This window comes from Dermacentor andersoni, chromosome 1 (genome assembly GCF_023375885.2).
Source record: "Dermacentor andersoni chromosome 1, qqDerAnde1_hic_scaffold, whole genome shotgun sequence".
NCBI classification, from domain to species: Eukaryota; Metazoa; Arthropoda; class Arachnida; order Ixodida; family Ixodidae; genus Dermacentor; species Dermacentor andersoni.
The window spans coordinates 172,231,277-172,250,445 of NC_092814.1; the positions used below are offsets into that span (position 1 = coordinate 172,231,277).

A 19,169-nucleotide genomic window follows, 5' to 3' on the forward strand; every position below is an offset into this window, starting at 1 on the left:
ATTCCCTGAGTGACACAGAACTTCGTTTTATGTCAAGACAGGCTGACACCATGTAGCCCGATGCTGTCACTCCCTAGTAAGCGTGTTAAAAAATTTAGAAAAAAAAAAAACCAACTTAATTCAGCTTGAATAGTAAGAAGTAATGTTTATTTTACTCAAAATAGAAAACTGAAGGGAGGGGTTAGTAAAATGCACAGTGAATACAATACCTTCGAAAAAAGAATGGTAAAGCCCATTGAAAATCGAGTTGAACATATTCAAATACGAATAAAAAGAGTGCATACAGAAGCAAATATTTTCGAAAATGAGCTACTTCTATCAACTGATAGCAAGCTCATTGGTGTTAGGCCCGAACTTTGTCACAATTGAGATTCTCTCAGCAGCTGGAAAGTCAACCTCAAATGTCCTGACATACTTTCAGCCCGTGCACAATGCCTCAGTGTTGTGTTTCACTGCTTTAGAGAGTTTATTTTGGTTTGGATGAGGGTCACCTGCATCTTGGCGTCAGCCAACACTTTCCTTTTTGAGTTCAAGCTTCCTCAAAGAAGAGGCGGCACCCGATGGGGGCGAAATGCGAAAACACCCGTGTACTTAGATTTAGGTGCACGTTAAAGAACCCCAGGTGGTCGAAATTTCCGGAGTCCTCCACTACGGCGTGCCTCATAATGAGAAAGTGGTTTTGGCACGTAAAACCCCATAATTAATTAATTAATTAAGAGGCGGCACAGCTCATTTCGTGATCATTCCTCAATGCAACAGTCCGTTCTGTCCTCGTTCTGCCGCACGTTCGCACCACGGACCATTTGAAGAATCTTCTTGGTCAGTGAGTTGTACAGTCAACGTCTGATTTTTCGGACTCTCTAAAACTTCCGTAAAAACTTCCGAAAAATCAGGCAGTCCGAAAAAAATGAACGCACGTCCTTTACTGCCCTTACGGGCTCAAAACGCCACAAGCACGTCCGAAAAAGCTCTGAAGGCCTGCCAATATACTTATTAGGCATATCGGTGCTCGTACTGCGACAGGAGACGGCGGGTGCGCACGTGCATAGTTAGGGAATACGTACTGTGTCCCGTGACAATTGCCCCTTACCAGGCTTGTTAAGCTTCACCGCAACACTTCCCGTAAGCTTCGCCGCGTAACATTGCTGTGCTGAGGCGAAGCTTCAACGCGCCGTGCTTTCTAAGCTTCGAAGGCAATCGCGAGGATTACAGAGGCGGAGTCGGTGCCATTGCTGACAGTGGCGAATTCTTTCAATGAAAAATACGGCACCTAACAGCAAGATCCTTAATATCGAACAACGAAGCAGCTAGGCCTCTCGTTGCCGCGGTGGTGGCAATGCCTCCTTTACTAGGCATTGGTGGTGGTTACGGCTGCCAGCATCTCTGCGAGCGAAAGCGCCGGTTCGAGGCCGCCAGATAAGCAAAATGGCGGCGGTGGTGGCTTTGGCTAATGCCATTTCGGACCTGCAATCACGGCAAACAGTCCGGAAAATCGGACGGCGAAGGGTTTTTGCGTCCGAAATTTCCAACGTTCTTATACACTGCCGCGAGGCCGTCCGAATTATCAGGCGATCGGTAAATAGGTCGTTGACTGTACACTGGCAACTCCTCTAACCGACGACACGGCATCAAAGACAACTACTCGAGCCAACATTAGGGCGACTTTCATAATGACAGCTACTTTCAATACGACTTTCAATACAATGACAGCTAATTTTCCCTGATAGAAGCACAAATGCCCCGAGTTTTCCTAGAGTATTTCTAGACTATTCAAAATCCCTGAGAGTGCCCGGTTTTCCCGGTTGGTAGACACCCTAGACTGGCACTGCCAGTCCAGCAGTGGGCACTGTCCATGCAGTTGTCAGCCTTCGCAGAGGGAGAGGCAGTATGGGAACGTTGGCATGATGAGCGGCATCGGCCAGCTGTGGAAGACGACAACGAAGACGCGAACGATATATTGAGGCAAAGAATTTCAGACCGAAGTCACCGCACCGACTGGCAGTGGACCAGCATAGTCGGACCAGTGCCCTGAGCGCCTTCGCAGAGGGAATGGGAACGCTGGCATAATTAACGGCATCGGAGCCAGCTGTGGAAGACGACGACGAATGGCACGAGCGCGTTCGCTCGGTTACGCCGAGGGGGCCCCAACGAGCCAGCTGTGGTAGAAGACGACGACGAACGCGCGAGCAGTGGCACGCGCACGTACGCGCGGTTACGCCGACGCTCAACCCAGGAACGGCCGCCTAGGAGCTGCGCTCTAAAGTTTGCTTCCTGCGGTACACAGATTTTAACTTTTTCTTTCAAGTGCAACAAACCTTGTCAAAGTTGGTTCTGTGGATACCAAACAAGACAATTTCTTGATTAGCACATATAGACAGGGGCACACTACATAGAATTTCCTCCTAACAAATCACAAGGGCACGGAAACTTTGCCTAGGTGCTTCTCATATACAAATATGACTCCTCGGGCATAAATAAGTGGATCCTACAATGATAAGTTCGTACGAAGAAGGGATCTGCAAGGACCCTGCAACATTGCTGTTTGTTTTTGACACTGGTTAATGACATGTTCTATAATGATATCAACCTGATCAGATGGCATCACACAAACCTCTGATTTGATCTGTTAGTTGAAAGATTAATGGACAATATTCAACACTCCATAAACAGGCTTTCCCATGAATACAACCTGACCTAACTACAATCATGGTAGTAGCACTGTTAAATCTCAGACATGTGCATTTTGAAAGCATGTCTCAATAGGGAACTGAAGGTGGCAGGAATGATGTCACCAGCCCACATGTCGACACCTTAAATATGATTATATCACTATAATACCACTCTAGCCTGAGGACTGTTATCTTGCATGGTTTGGTCAAACGAGAACTGTAGAGAAGTGCACTCGTAGGCTTTGCATATTGTCTACATGAGATGTTTGTTGCAATTAACCGGACTTGCTTTACACACTTCAGTACACTGCAACATGCGGGCAGGTTTGTTAAACATACTCATTACTAACCTGAGAAAGCCATGCCATCCAAGAAGCATAATTGCTGTACTCTTGTTGGATGTAGTTTAGAGGCAAAGGAAATGATGCTGCCTTATCCATTCTTGTACACACTGCAGCTTTTGAAAGCAGTACAAATTCAATGTCAACAATTAGTGCAAGTTTCCATGGCCCAAGTACAGCAGGTATTTTTCGTTAAATAGAAGTGCACATAATTTACAGCAACCTAGCAACTACACATTTATAAATGCTAACAGTGAAACAAACACTACATGTAATAACCCAAAGCTACTCCTGGACTACAGTGCCTCCTAGGAGAAACACTATAGCGGAAGGCCTCAATTTAATATTTACCACAGAGTGCTTTCAAATGTGCACTGAAAATTTCAGTATGCGTGCACTTTTGCGTTCCACCTGTATTGCCACCATTACTTTCTTTTTTAAGGCATACGCAACATGACATGCCTCTATTTGGCCACAAAGAAAGAGCATGTACTAACTGTGCAGCATTTTCCCATCTGTGACGAAAAGGTTGAGCAAGTAGTTCATTACAAACCATATTCAAAATAAAACGGCTCACACTTTACATTATATCGCTAAGAATTATTTATACATGGCTCTCTCTATGTGTTCTTGACTTAGTTTGATTAACTCTGCAACTGCAAAAGGACTTCTTCTTGGGCAAGTTTGTGCTTAGATATCCTAGATATACTTTGTGGTGCAAAATACATTTCTTGAAAAGGGGCAGAAGAAAGGAAAACAGTGAAGCGCCAAACTACCAACTGTTTAATGACAGCCTGAAAAAACATATAGAAGAAAAGACAACTTCCGCTCATGCGAGGGGAGCCAAGGTGTGACATAACAATATGGTCATGATAACATACTTTGGATAAAGCACATTCCTGCGGAATATAATACGAAATATGAAATCATTACTTTATGTGAATTTCTCTGTAAATTGAATGAATTTATTAATAACTGTAACAATGTGAATTATATGCACAACTTCACAGGCTTTCATACAAATTTAACTTTTGTGAATTAGAAATGTTCTAAATACAAGATGTATATAATCATCAAAGTCAATATGGCAGTCATAATGATGTAGATTATACTATATAATACCCTCATAGTTTGGAGGTAGGTTGATTACATTTATGAAGCCACTAATTGCAATTTCCATAATCCTTGATAATGGTAAAAGCACCCAGTGGTAATATTACTGGAAACTAAGAGATACGAAGTAAAAAAATGAACAATAACTGTTTCAATCTTAGGCATGCAAGTCAGACACTGAAATAGCCGATGGCCTAAATTTATAAGCAATAACCAGCTGCCTACAAGCAAGGAAGTGACTGTACATCACAATGAGATAACGCTATTTCATATTGCAGTTGCAGATACTAGATCCTAATGTGACTTTAGTATCACAACTCATAGAGGTATCTGGCCTTTCAGGAAAGGAAAGCTAAGAATTGACATTTATGAACTGCAACTCATCTTAGTTTTTATATTACAGCATCAGCAAAACCCAAGGCACAAATCTGTATGAGTGCCATGGAGCACTCTCTTTGTTTGACTTAACATGAATGACCCACACAGTGTACATTACAAACCACACCAGCAATTTTTCTGCAGACCAATATGTACCAGGAGTTTGAGTGATGGCTATTTGCAATTAGTACTAATAGGAAGTTTGAGACAAGAGGATAAATTTATAGCAGTGGTAGAGATCAGAAATTGTGATAATTATGATCAAGCTATTAAAAAAAATTTTACCCGTGAATTTTTAATAACGCTAGTGCACATGTTCCAACTGTGTAACTGCAGCCTGTCAATGATTACGGTACGTCCATTTTTTAGGAATCCTGAGACTAGCAAATGTTTCGAAATATCTGTCCTCAACCCTGCAGCAAAATGCACTGGTGTTCCATGCATTATTTCCCCACAAAGCCTTCCTTGAACGCTGTGTGGCAAAATTGTCTAGTTTTGTAGCACAAATAATAGGATTAAACTTTTTTCGATATCCTGCATGCATCACACCATCCTGGTTCTTATAAAGTTACTGTTGCAAGTGGTTTGTGCCTTTCAGGTACCAATTAATTCTGTTGATTTAAAACTTAATTTCACCGCATTCCTTACATCTTCAGAATTATAAAAAGCATACAGCTGCGGAATAGAATAAGAATTTTCAGTTCTTTAGTGAGTTTTGCGAAGTTTACAGAATGCAGACTCCGTGCAAAAACTCACTACAAGAACATCAGGTATGAGAACGTCAACTATTTCATGACTAGCAGGCTTGAAAAGCACCTATCCAGTCACCTTAAAATTATTCCTGGTGCACCACACTGTGAAAAACAATGAAAGAAGTGAACCAGCTGCATATGACATACTTGCCCCGAGCAAAAATACCCAATCATCATGCCTTCCCGGTTATTTTACTAAAACATCTTGCACATAATATTCAAGCTTGCAGCACAATTCTAATCAGACGTGTTTAAGGTGTATCTGACGCATTCAAATATTTACTTTCATCACTGTTCTTGTTGTTGATGCACAATTTTGGCGTACACAGGTGTGTACACAGCACCTTAAAGGGTTATACACATTCCTTTCATTTGGCATGATTATTTGTATCTCAGTCTGTTTCTTAATGTATCATTTCCATTACTTACATCTGTAGGACCTTTAAGGACAATAAGTAATTGAAAATGGTAGTATCCACCATATATGCAGCTCTATAGTCCTTTAGGACACAATAAAATGCTACCATGCACATATTTTTGCATCTCTTATTGATCAAGACATGGCAGATGCAGCAAACGACTGAGCTGGCAATCTCATGTTTAGCAACACCAGAATGTATTACATATGCTGAACCATCATGATGAATAACACTGGACCCTCCATACAGTAAAACCTTTTGTTACAACAACTCTCCACAAAGTAAACTCCAGTTATTCTAAACGTAAGCATTGGTCCTCATTGAAGCTTCATGCTTTTCGTGGCAAAGAAACCTGATTTACTAAAATGCCAGACCTAGTGAACTCATTAGAGCAGACAATGGTAGCCTCAGTGCCATTAGTACAGACTAGAAATGTGCCCCCTTAATGTCCAGATTATTTATTTATTTATTTCATACATACTGCTAGCCTGCATATGGAGGCTGTTGCAGGACATGGGAAAATACATTACATAAAAATCTGAATGACCACTTATACACTTGTTAATATTGCAGCTAACAAGAAGATGTAGTTAAGCAGTAGAGGGTGTGACCTCCCTGAGCCAGCCCTTAAAGATTAATGCACAACAATTCAGAAGCAGAAAATTAACAACAAAAGGTACATCGAAACCAATTCAAAATAAAATGTGGTGTCTGTAGGCAACCTTTACAATCACAGTGCATACTGACAGACATATTGTTCAAGCACAGGAAACAAATCATCAGGTGAGCAAGCTATAATATATCTGGGCAATTACTTCCAATCACTGATTGTCCGAGGAAAGGGTGAATACCTGAATGTGTCAGTGTGGAACCTATATTCAATTAAATGTTTAGGGATGTTTAGTTCTAGTGTTCCGCCGCTCAGAGAAAGAGACATATGTACAACTGTTTAGTTTGTAGCCCCCATTAAGGAGTTGAAATAGAAACTTGAGGCGTAAGAATTTAGCACACTTGCAAACAGTCGGGAGACAGGCTTTGTTAAGGAGTTCTGTTGGGGAATCAATACAGTTGTACTTATTATAAATGAATCTTATGGCTTTTCTCTGCATTTAATCTAGGCATTTTATTCAGTGTTTGGTATGGGGGAACCAACGGGCAATGCCATATTCTAGTACAGGACGAACAAATGAGGTGTAGGCTAACATCTTAGTGTCAGGTGAGGCAGATTTTAAAGAGTGTTTAAGCGAACAGTGTTGAAAATGGCTTAGAAGATACTTGTGACACATGTTTATCCCATTTCATATCAGACAACAGGACAATGCCAAGTATTTATAATCATTGACAATTTTTCATTTCTTCTGTTCGATTGTGTAGGTAAATTCTAGTGGGTCTTTTTGTCTGCTTACTCTCATAAAAAGTCTAGTCTAAATTCATCTTCATTTGCCATGCCCGACACCAATTTGATATTTGTGCAAGTTTGTAATTTAGTGTTGCTTGATCATTATGGTTCCTAATCTCCCTATATATAATGCAATCGTCTGCAAACATGCGCACCATTGATTACATGTTATCTGCCATGTCATTGATGCATAGTAAAAAGAGAATTGGTGCCAAGACTGTCCCTTGTAGTACGCCAGATGACACCTTTACTCAATCCGATTGCTGACTTTCAATTTCAACAAATTGCTGTCAACCTGAAAGATAAGCTTTTATCCAGTTTTTTATGCTGCCAGATCCAAGAATGTGTTGTAGTTTGCTCAGGAGTTTAGAATGTCAGACCTGGTCAAAGGCCTTTGATAGATATAAATATATTACATCAGTCTGCCCGTGGTTATCAATTATTACAGCGAGATCACGCACAATTTGTATCAGTTGCATAACGGTTAACAGTCCTTTTCTGAAAACATGTTGGTTGTTGTTAAGCAAGTTATTATTTTCCGCAATGGTTACAATGTGTTTTAGTATGATATGTTTGAGAATTTCGCAAGATGAGCAAGTTGGCGAAATTGGTCTGTAATTTGATGGGCTTGTTGCGTCACCCGATTTAATAACCGGGACAATCGTTGCTATTTTCCAGTCTTTCGGCATGTCAGACATTTCTAGAGATTTTTAAAAAATAAGTAAAAGGTATTTCGAGACCCATTCTGCATATCTCTTGAGAAAAGTATTTTGAATGCCATCTGGGCTGCAAGATATTTTAATGTCAATGTTAAGCAGCAGTGAGAGTATACCCGATTCCGTTAGCTCTAGTTCACTGAGCATGTTGCCGGTTCCCCTCAGCTGATGGCATAAATCTGGTTAAGTTCCATTGTCCTGAGTAAAAATGGATTTAAATATAGATTTAGGTTATTATCCAACGCCCTAATGTTATAAAAAATATTTTATTTATTTGCATGAAAATACATGGAAATGGACCGGAACTAAAAGCCACGAATGCGGCTTGATGCACAGAGCTTCTGGGGAATCTTCAGCTACCACAAGTAGCTGAAACTTCAAACTTCTTTGATACCTAAATGTGCCAATGTGCATTAACAACATGCATTGATGCCTGTCAACACATTGATATATCTATGTTTACACTGGTTGTTTAGGTCTGGAAAATTCATTTCCTTACTCCAGTTAGTTATGCAGTGTCCTGAACTGTGTGAAACGAACAGGGATGGTGGGCACCGACCTGTATTCTTCCCAGCAATCTTTTGGTTTTTACTGTTTGTGGAGATAGAAATTTACCAGGTCATGTCCAACCTTGAGTGAACATGGCGCACAATGATCTTTAATGCATAAGAGCACTTGCTGCAGGAATTTGTATCACTATATCTATATATATACATAAACTCTGATTAGGACACGTTGCAGTGTCCTAATCAGACAGTTCAGTACAGTTACACATATTGCTTTTAGTGTTCTTTTTCGCAGTACGTAGCATCAAGATAACAGCAGTGAAGCTTGGCAAGTGCATTCACATCAAACATACTGCTATGTAAAGGACCATAATATATGTTCCAAACAATTCAAGGCTTGAAATCAAAACTGGTGTCTTTATTAGTATTGGCTGCTACCTAGTCTAAATTAGAAAGATTCTTCACTAACTTTTAAGCTTGTAAAAGTCTTGCATGTCAGTGCATGCCCACTTGTTGGTTGTTAAAGATTATTTCTAAATTTTGTAGGGTGCCTTGTTGCATCATTTTCCAGAAGTCCGAAACTTCAATGACAATGGTATATTTAACCCATGAAATCAGAGAAAAAGGCAGATTTCGTTGCTTACACAGAACTGCACTTTTCTCACATATATGCACAGAAGAGACCAAAGGCGTGCCTGTTATAGATGTTCATAGCAACAATGACTTATATGAACATTTAATCTGTTGAACAAGGCAATAGGTTGCTGTACATTTCTACAACTTGTGCCAAGTACTTGACATACACAAGGAACAACTGCGCTCCAGTTATGTGTTCCTTGTGTTTGTAAGGCACTTAGCACAATCGGTAGAAATGAACAGCATTGCTTTCCCAAGTAATGATGTGAAATATCTGTTCTTTTTGTGAAGGTAAAAGGCCCACAGACTGCAATTTTTGATTGTCGTGTAGCTGTTTCCAAGTTCAAGGACGTGTGTAGAGATGGTTGCACACGATTGTTTTTTCTGTATCTTACTTTAGCATATTATTTGTAACCGAATATGTACAGTGCTATTTAAAAAAGAAAAGAAAAAAATGCATAAAGGAAATAGGTAAACTAGCTCGTCACACATCGGCTGTGCCTAATACCAGGCTGTGCACGACGCACACTACCAGCGCTCCCACGTGCGTCTCAGAGAAGCCAGTCAATCACCTAATTCTGCGACAATTTTACTTAAAGGATCAATACATGTAAAACAGCTAATATGCGCTGCGAGCTTCCAGCAAGTGTGCAATGCTGACTTCAAGCATTCCTAACAACACTCAAGGGCAGCCACACGCCGTCAGTTGAAATAGTTGAAAGTTTGAAGGTTTTCAACAATTAACGCGTCTGGAACCCGCCGACGACTGGTTTCATTCGCAGGCTATTAGCAGAAAATCTTACTAAGAAAAAAACGTACCTTCTGAGCGAAATCAAACCACCTGGTTTTCTGTGCTCTGTGAAAAACGCAGGAACATCTGCTTTTCAGAGCCACTTGTACGCCTCTGTTTTGTGATTACTTCCTTAAGTATAGATAGCGTACACTACGAGTATACGCGGTGCTTACTCGACGCGAGCACCAGCAATCGCGCGTTCCGCGACTGTCGCGACACAATCTTTACTTTCAGCGTCTTGATGACATCGTCCACGTCGTGTATTGCGAAAACGCTTTCTTGAAATCCGTTATCGTACACTACAATGCGAGCAGTCGCGCTGTGTGCAAACCTACTGCTAGCACGTAGCAGCGACATTGCTAACGTCTGGTTTTCCATCTCTTGTCGGCAAAATATGGTTTAAAAAAATATATGAGCTAAGTTCCCCATTTGAGCCTATCGTGTTATGCAAAGCGAGCGCAGGGGAGTGGACGATAGCAAATTATCTGGCGATTGCGCAGCACACAACTATCGTTCAAGGTTGATTCAGGGGACACGCTTATGTACTTGAGAACGTTGTCTGAACTGCCATGGCAACCAAAATAATCTCGGGCTGAGAAAGTAAATGTATACGCTAAAAATTATTAATACTAAGTCGGTTGTACGATTTAATAACACGTGGAAATATTTAGCAGTAAAGCAGATGTTCAAATTAAAGTGGATGCTTTACTTCGCTGCGAGGCTGTCCGGAATGTGTAAGTATCGGAGCATGGGCTCAGAGATTTTGCGCGCGTAGAAACCTGCGCGCACGTAATCTCGGACGCTTCTCTCTGCGCACGATTTCATTCGCGCTTCTCTTTGCGGAAAGGACTTTACTGTGCAATTTGGTTTTATCAAAATCATTCGGCACGCGGAAATAGGAACAATACCGGCAAACGGAGGCCTCGGGAAAGCACCTGATAAAGCGGGCGGCGACGGGATCAAAGCTGTAACAGGGCGGTCCGTGGCTTGGAGCGGCCGAGGCCAGAGCGTGCCGGGGGCTGTACGCATGCAAGATCGACTGTCTGCTTACTCACCTGCGACAAGTGGAGTCGGCCTCGAACCCGGCCCGTTCCATAGGCTGGAGCTCGCCAAGGCCGCAACCTACGGAACAGCCCGGGTTCAAACTAGGAGTCGCCATTGCTCCTTGTCCTGCAGATGCCGCCAAATTATATATACTAAATAATGACACGTTGTTTATGCTTAGTACTTGCGCAAATTCTTCCTTCGCGGCCCGGCAAAGGAGAAGGTCTCAGCTGTTCACCTGAGGCCCAAAAACTACTGCAGTATGGTAGCAAAAGTTGCATATACACCAATAAAGGTCATTTTGTCAGGCAACCACGAACCATCTGGTTATGTCACTTTGCCATTGTCACTCACAGAACTTGGTAATTTGTTTTGTATGAGAAGTGATTATTATTGTGCAGCCACATGGCACACTGTATCCATATATATATATATATATATATATAGCCTTCGTCAGAGTAATAAAGGCTGGTCCGAAAACTTTTAGTAAATAAGTCTTCCAAAAAGTTTGTTGTCTCTTTCCTGCGTATGTTACGTCGGGTCCTGCATGCTGAACTTTGAAGAAGCCCACACATATATATATATATATATATATATATATATATATATATATATATATATATATATATATATTGTACTGTAAAATAGGGAGCAGTGGGGCTGTGGCTAAGAGAGAGACGACGACGACGAGAAAGAACAACCTTGTTTCGGTGCTCGGTCGGCTACTCTACCTCTCGCTGCTCCAACGTTCTAGTCGCGAACGCTTACTGCTCAAAGTGCTTCGCGACATTTGGTGGAAGGTGCTGGACTTATTGCAAACCTGGAACTCCGAAGCCGGACGATCCCTATCACATCTCCCATGCCTGAGGAGACTAGTCCTACCGCGCCACCCGTGGCACCGCCTCCAGTCGTCTGTCCTGGCGCGCCACGCCAACGGGATCCTCCCATATTCAATGGCACTGACGATCATGACGTAGAGGACTGGCTGTCATCATACAACCGCGTGAGTGCCCACAACAAATGGTCTGAAGCTGACAAGCTTGGCTACGTCCCATTCTACCTTTCCGGGGTCGCCCATCTTTGGTTCCGCAACCATGAGGCTGACTTTTCCACCTGGACAGCATTCCGGACGGCACTTCAAGAAGTATTCGGTCGCCCTGCTGTGCGCAAACTTCGGGCTGAACAACAGCTTCGCTGTCGTGCCCAACAAAAGGGCGAAACTTTTACCAGCTACATTGAAGATGTAGTTGACATCTGCCGGCGTATAGACCCAGATATGACCGAAGATACCAAGGTCAAGAACATCTTGAAAGGCATAGAAGATGACGCCTTCCATATGCTCTTGGCAAGGAATCCTCAGACGGTCAACGACATCATAACGCTTTGCCAGAGCTATGAGGAGCTGCGCAAACAACGGCTTTCTACGCGCCAAGCACTCGCTCCGGACGTCGCGCTTTCAGCTCTGAGTGATGGTGTCACTTCTACTCCTTGCAGTTCAGAAATTTTCGACAGAATCAAGCAATTTGTACGAGAAGAAGTGGCGTGCCAACTCTCTCTTCTGCCAGTCGCTCCAGCCTCAGAGCCGCGCTTGTCTCCAGATCTCCGTCACATGATACAAGAACAAGTCGCTAACGCAGTACCACTTGCTCATCAACCGCCTCCTACGCCTGTGCCACTTACGTACGCTGCCGTTGTCGCTAATCCAAGGCCTCCGTCTGCAGGTAATCAATCCAGACTTACCAGCGCCTTTCCTTCACCTCCGCAAGCTGCTCCAGCATATTCTCCTGCCCCCCCAAGCAGCTACTGGCCGCCACAGCAGCCCGTGCGCCCACCTCGCCAATATTTCCAACAGTCTCCGCCCGTTGTTCTCAATCCATGGCGCACCCATGACAATTGGCCTATCTGTTATTCGTGCGGCCTACCTGGGCATGTAGCACGGCTTTGCCGCCGGCGTGGATGGTATCCTTCGGATTCTCCGAGGGCACAAAGTAACGGTTTCGACTCTCCGTCCCGTTCTGCTACTGCCGCTCAGCCCTTCGAAGCCTCGTCTCCTCTTTCCCGACCGTTTAATACCCGTCGGTCTCCGTCTCCCCGTCGGCGTTCTCTGTCGCCGCTTATCCGTCGTCCTGAAGCTATCACCGCAGTTCCGGAGGCAAGAACTGCGATCTCAGCGAACTCCTCAAGACCTCATTTATTTCCTGCGAACGTCCTTGAAGTTTTTGCAGAAGACATTGCCGTTCATGCGCTTGTAGACACAGGAGCAGCAATATCAGTGATTTCGGACCAGCTTCGTCTTACCCTTAGAAAAGTCGCGACGACTTATTCAGCCATTTCATTACGTACAGGAAGCGCTGCGCCGATTGAACCCTTAGGGAAGTGTACCGTGCGTGTTGTTATAAGTGGCGCTTTATACCATATTGAGTTCGTTGTTCTGCCTCGCTGCTCCCATGCCATGATTTTAGGATGGGACTTTCTGTCCTCTCATCATGCCGTTATAGATTGTGCACGTGCTGAACTCGCGCTGTCGCCATTCGGCACCAACGTTTTTGAGGATACTGATGACACTTCCGGTCGTGTGTTCGTCAGCGCCGACACCGAGATTCCTCCATACTCTGCCGCACTTGTACCCGTCTCCTGCGTTGGGTTGTCCGACTCCACAGTTCTTTTCACGCCGTCCAAGCTTGTTGCTCGCCGCCATCCTTTCTTGCTTCCTTTTGCCCTTCTTGCCATTCGACAAGGTTCGAGCGCACTTTATGTATCGAACCTGTTTCCTTGCCCTGCTAGCCTGCTCCACAATGAGTGTCTTGGTTATGCCGACGAAATCGAGCCAAGCTTCCTTTACGATGTGCCTGACGACCCGGCTTCTCCTCCGGTTGACGCTCTGGCCCTTCAAGTTTCTCCTCCCACGCCGCCGTGTGACCCAACATTTTACCAGTGTATTGATCCCAACCTCACTCCAGCGCAGCACGCCCAGATCGTCCATCTTCTAGACCGCTTTCGCATGTCATTCGACCTACAACAATCTCGCTTAGGCCGTACTTCCACTGTTGTCCATCACATCGACACCGGCAACCATGCGCCTTTACGCCACAGGCCGTATCGTGTATCCGCCACGGAGCGTAGCGTGATCGCTGAGCAAGTTGCAGACATGCTCCAACGCGGTGTCATACAACCTTCGCACAGTCCCTGGGCTTCTCCTGTAGTGCTGGTAAAAAAGAAAGATGGCACAATTCGCTTTTGCGTGGACTACCGGCGACTTAATAAGATCACACGCAAGGACGTTTATCCGTTACCCCGTATTGACGACGCGCTAGACTGCCTCCAAGGCGCTGAATTCTACTCATCCCTAGACTTACGATCCGGGTACTGGCAAGTGCCAGTGGCTGAGTCAGACCGTCCGAAAACGGCCTTCATCACACCTGACGGTTTATTTGAATTCACCGTGATGCCGTTTGGCCTGTGTAATGCGCCTGCCACATTTGAAAGAATGATGGACAACATCTTGCGCGGCCTCAAATGGCAGATATGCCTGTGTTATCTGGACGACATCGTTATCTTTTCACCGGACTTTCCTTCCCACTTACTTCGACTTGAACGCGTCCTAAAGTGCATCGCCGATGCTGGCCTCCAGCTTAACTTGAAGAAGTGTCACTTCGCTGCCCGGCAGCTGGTCATCCTCGGTCATGTCGTGTCAAAAGAAGGTGTACTCCCTGATCCGGCGAAACTACAAGCTGTTGCCCAGTTTCCCCGACCAACGACTTTGAAAGAACTGCGCAGCTTCATTGGATTAGCATCATACTTTCGCCGTTTCATCCGCAATTTTGCCACTATAATAGCACCTTTAATGCAGCTTCTTCATGGTGGCCACAACCTTTCAACCTGGTCACCGGATTGCGAAGCCGCCTTCACAAAGCTGCGTCGTCTCTTGACGTCACCACCAATCCTGCGCCATTTCGACCCAAGTGCTCCAACTGAAATACACACGGATGCCAGTGGCGTTGGTCTTGGGGCCGTTCTCGCTCAGAGAAAGGCTGGCTTCGATGAGTACGTCGTTGCCTTCGCCAGTCGTGCACTCACTAAACCTGAATCGAACTATTCTGTCACAGAAAAGGAATGCCTGGCTATAATTTGGGCCATAACCAAATTCCGTCCGTATCTTTATGGCCGCCCATTTGACGTCATAACTGATCACCATTCGCTGTGCTGGCTGTCGTCCTTAAAAGAACCGTCCGGTTGTCTTGCTCGATGGGCCCTTCGACTGCAGGAGTACGACATTCGCGTGCTCTATCGTTCTGGCCGAAAACATTCAGATGCGGATGCCTTGTCTCGTTCGCCACTAACAGACGAGGCTAGCTTCCCGAAGGCCTCATTGTCCGAGTCTTCCCTTGCTGCCACGGACATTCTTCTGGAGCAGAAGAAAGACCCATGGATTGTGTCCATGCTGCGTTTTTTGTCCAGCCCATCGACACCCACTAACAATCGCGCATTACGTCGCCAAGCACATCACTTCTCCATTCGCGACGGGCTCTTGTACCGTCGCAACTACCTCCCGGACGGCCGCAAATGGTTGCTTGTCATCCCGCGACACCTGCGTTCGGATATTTGTGCAGCATTCCACGACGATCCCCAGTGCGCGCATGCAGGGGTACTGAAGACATACGCGCGTCTACGCCTTCGTTACTACTGGCGGGGGATGTATCGATTCATCCATCATTATGTCCGCTCCTGTCTGGTTTGCCAACGCCGTAAAGATCCCCCTCGTCGTTCAACCGCCCTGTTGCAGCCTTTGCCTTGCCCAGCACGTGCTTTTGATCGAGTAGGCATCGACATTTATGGACCTCTGCCAACCACATCAGATGGCAATCGCTGGGTAATCGTGGCCATCGACCATCTGACGCGCTATGCGGAAACTTCCCCTTTGTCCAGCGCTTCTGCACGTGACGTCGCCTGGTTTCTCCTGCGCCACATCATCCTTCGCCACGGAGCTCCCAGGGAATTACTCACAGAGGCCGCGTCTTCCTCTCCGACGTCATCGAGGCTCTCCTCAAAGAATGCCGCATCATTCATCGCACCACTACTGCGTATCATCCGCAGACTAATGGCATGACCGAGCGCTTTAATCGCACTAATGGTGACATGCTGGCCATGTACGTTGCATCCGACCAAACCAAATGGGACCATGTTCTACCTTTTCTGACCTACGCTTACAACACCGCCACGCAGACTACCACGGGATTTTCGCCCTTCTTTCTCCTGTACGGACGCGAACCTTTTTCCACAATGGATACTATCCTTCCGTACCGCCCTGACTCCACGGAAACAACTACCCTATCCGAAGCTGCTGCACACGCAGAAGAGTGTCGCAAGCTTTCCCGTATATTTACGTCAGAAGACCAGCAACGCCAGAAGCACCATCGAGAAAGTTCGAATGCTCCTGTATCCTATGCTCCTGGTTCACTAGTGTGGCTTTGGGTTCCAGCCTCTACCACTGGACTGTCACCGAAACTCGCGTCGAAGTACCAAGGCCCATACCGCGTGATCAACCAAACGTCTCCAGTCAACTATATTGTGGAACCCCTCGAGCTACCATTGGATCATCGCCTTCGTGGACGCGAAATTGTGCATGCCCAGCGTCTCAAGCCCTACTATGATCCGCACGTGCTGTCCTACCCGTAGGTCGCCGGGACGGCTTCCTTTTCCGCGGGGGAGATAACTGTACTGTAAAATAGGGAGCAGTGGGGCTGTGGCTAAGAGAGAGACAACGACGACGAGAAAGAACAACCTTGTTTCGGTGCTCGGTCGGCTACTCTACCTCTCACTGCTCCAACATTCTAGTCGCGAACGCTTACTGCTCAAAGTGCATCGCGACAATATATATATATATATATATATATATATATATATATATATATATATATATATATTTGAACTAAGGAGATTTGAGGTTAGTCAACACATGTAACTATCATATCAGGATGATGACAAAGATGACGGTTATCAGCCTAGCTGCTTGTGCTCGGCCAGTTTCTGAGTAATTTTAGTCACTACAGTTTGCCTTCTTCACCTTGGATATAAATCGTGGACTGCTCACAGCCTCAGGATCCCCAGTAGGTAAGTGATCCCCTTCAAGTGCCCAAGTGCGATGGTGCTCATACTCTTCATCATTTGCAGGAATATCAAAGTGCCGGAATGTAGCACGCTATGTTTTCTTCAGGCAATGGGCTATTGTTGGCACAAGTTCGCTGCCTCGAGTTGCAGCTGTAATACCTCAGCTAGAGGCACCTCTAAAAGCATGCCAGTCTGTGCATTTCATTTTTACGTTTAGTGAAGGCATTTGCAAACCAGAAGCCGATATCAGAATTGGGCAGTGGTCACTGCAAAACGATTTCGGACTCAGGCAAGCTGTTGGCAAAATTCGACTCACTATCCCCAAACAGGCACCACAGATCATGCCACTACAGTTCCCTCCATGGATGCTGTCTCCTCTACACATTCCAAAGTACATCCCTGGCATAGAGTCCAAGAAGAAGATGCCTCAAGCCACTATTTTACAGACAGCACTGGCCTACATGAGCAAGAAGTACTCCACTACGAAGCACATATTTACTGACGCTTCCTCCACGCAACACAGTTGTTCCTGTGGTATTTTCGTTCCTTCCAGAGACCAGACATTTTCATGGCGTTTAGAGCGAGTAACGTCATCAACATTGTCAGAGCTGTATGCGATGAAACAGGCACTAAAGTACCTACTACAGCAACTTCAATACCAATGGACAATCTTCACAGACTCAAAAGCAGCACTGCAAAGCCTTCGCACGAAAAGCACTAAATCAAGCAATTGCATTTTGGTCCAGGACATAGCATACCTACACCACTTGGCATCTAACGCTGGACAGGCGATAGCATTTCAGTGGCTTCCAGCACATTACAGTATAATAGGTAATGAAAAGGCAGATGGGGCAGCCTGTAAAGGACATGATCGCATAAAATTTATGAAAGTGTTTTTCATTAAAAGTGAAGCTGCAGCTTTGGCGAAGTGATATGTACTCAGTGAACGACATAAAAGATGGTCTTCACCTTCAGGCAATTACAAGTTTTTGTTCAACATCGAACCAGAACTCCAATCAAGGCTACCACAATGTCTACCACGGCATCTGGAGACCCTCTATTACCTGCTTCGACTGAACGTTGCATACACGAACAATCTTCTTTTCTGCAATGGCCAGACCACAAATCCATGTTGTGAACTCTGTGGCATGGTAGAATCTCTAGAGCACATCTTGCTTGAGTGCCCAGCTTAGAGACGAGCGACATCAATACAAGATGAACAGGGAAAAGCTCGAGCAAGGCCCTTTCACATTGACACAGATTCTGGGTCCCTGGGCCTTGCCCATCAAAACAGTGCAAAGCCCTGGACTTCTTGTTATATATTGAGTCAATTGGTTCGCTGTCTGAACTACGACTCACGCACATTGTCTCATCAAGACTGTGATTTTGTTTTCTTTTGCATTTACCGTCTACATGCGTCACATCGGACACTTACCCTACTACTCATAACATCACACGACCTGCACTTTTTTCTTTTATTTTCCTTTATTTCTTCTGCCCACCTTCTTCTAGGGCCTTTCTTCTCCTTCGTCCCATTCCCTGCAGAGTAGCATGTACACGGAAATACGCTGGCTAAACACTCTGCATTTTAGGTAAAGAGCTTTATCTCTCTCTCTCTCTCTCTCAGGATGATTCCTCAAGCTCCCAGTCCTCTTGGAGCTCGCCGAAACACTTCCTATATTTTCTCAAACACAGAGAGAAACACCGCAACTCCTACATGCTGAGCCTGCCTTTCTTTTTGTCAGCATCTCCCATGCCCCCATTTAGTTAACATTCGGGTGCACAAAAGGTCTCGTGGCCTTTTTTTTTTTTTCTCTGAAGGCTCTTCCAATTTTTCTTTCATCTTTTAGCCAGAACTGCTTTCTTGTCACAGGCATCATGTCAGGACTATTGAGTTACTGGTTTCTGGAAATGGAAGCAATAGGGTTCAAAAGTGGGGCAAATTTATAACAAGAAACTATCGAAGAGAAAAAAAGACATTATGAAATGACAGTCACCTTAGTTAAACATGATGTGCGAATTAGTTAAATAATGGCAAGAACCATGTGGATATTGATGTCTTGGTTATTTTTCATTGGGTCTAAAGGCAATCTTTAGTAGAACTTATCGATGCAATTTCTAAGTAATTAATATGCCACTTGTCATACATACTGTATAACATTATTGACTTTGAGATGAACTTTTGCTACCTTTATACCCAAAGAAAAATAACCAGAAGTTCAAATCCAACATGGTTATTACCTTTAAATGTGAAACATGCACTTTCATAAGGGTAACAGTGATACAAGTGTATAG

At 44.6% G+C, this 19,169-nt stretch overlaps 1 protein-coding gene across 4 annotated transcripts in view; it reads right to left on the minus strand.

Annotated features, from left to right (window-relative positions):
* The window catches only part of LOC126547447 (juvenile hormone acid O-methyltransferase-like), a 42,388-nt gene extending 31,128 nt beyond the window's left edge, over positions 1-11,260 (minus strand). Inside the window, exons 1-2 of one of the 4 annotated variants that reach the window (XM_055062753.2) lie at positions 10,778-11,260; positions 3,020-3,126 (exon numbers count right to left, since the gene is read on the minus strand). In XM_055062753.2, coding sequence (XP_054918728.1) covers positions 3,020-3,109 — 90 coding nt within the window. In that variant the 5' untranslated portion in view covers positions 3,110-3,126; positions 10,778-11,260. Of the gene's footprint in view, positions 1-3,019; positions 3,127-9,748; positions 10,393-10,777 lie in introns of those variants that run through there. The other 3 variants (XM_055062754.2, XM_050195452.3, XM_050195451.3) reach the window with 3 other exon arrangements.
* Between the last annotated feature and the right edge of the window lie 7,909 nt (positions 11,261-19,169).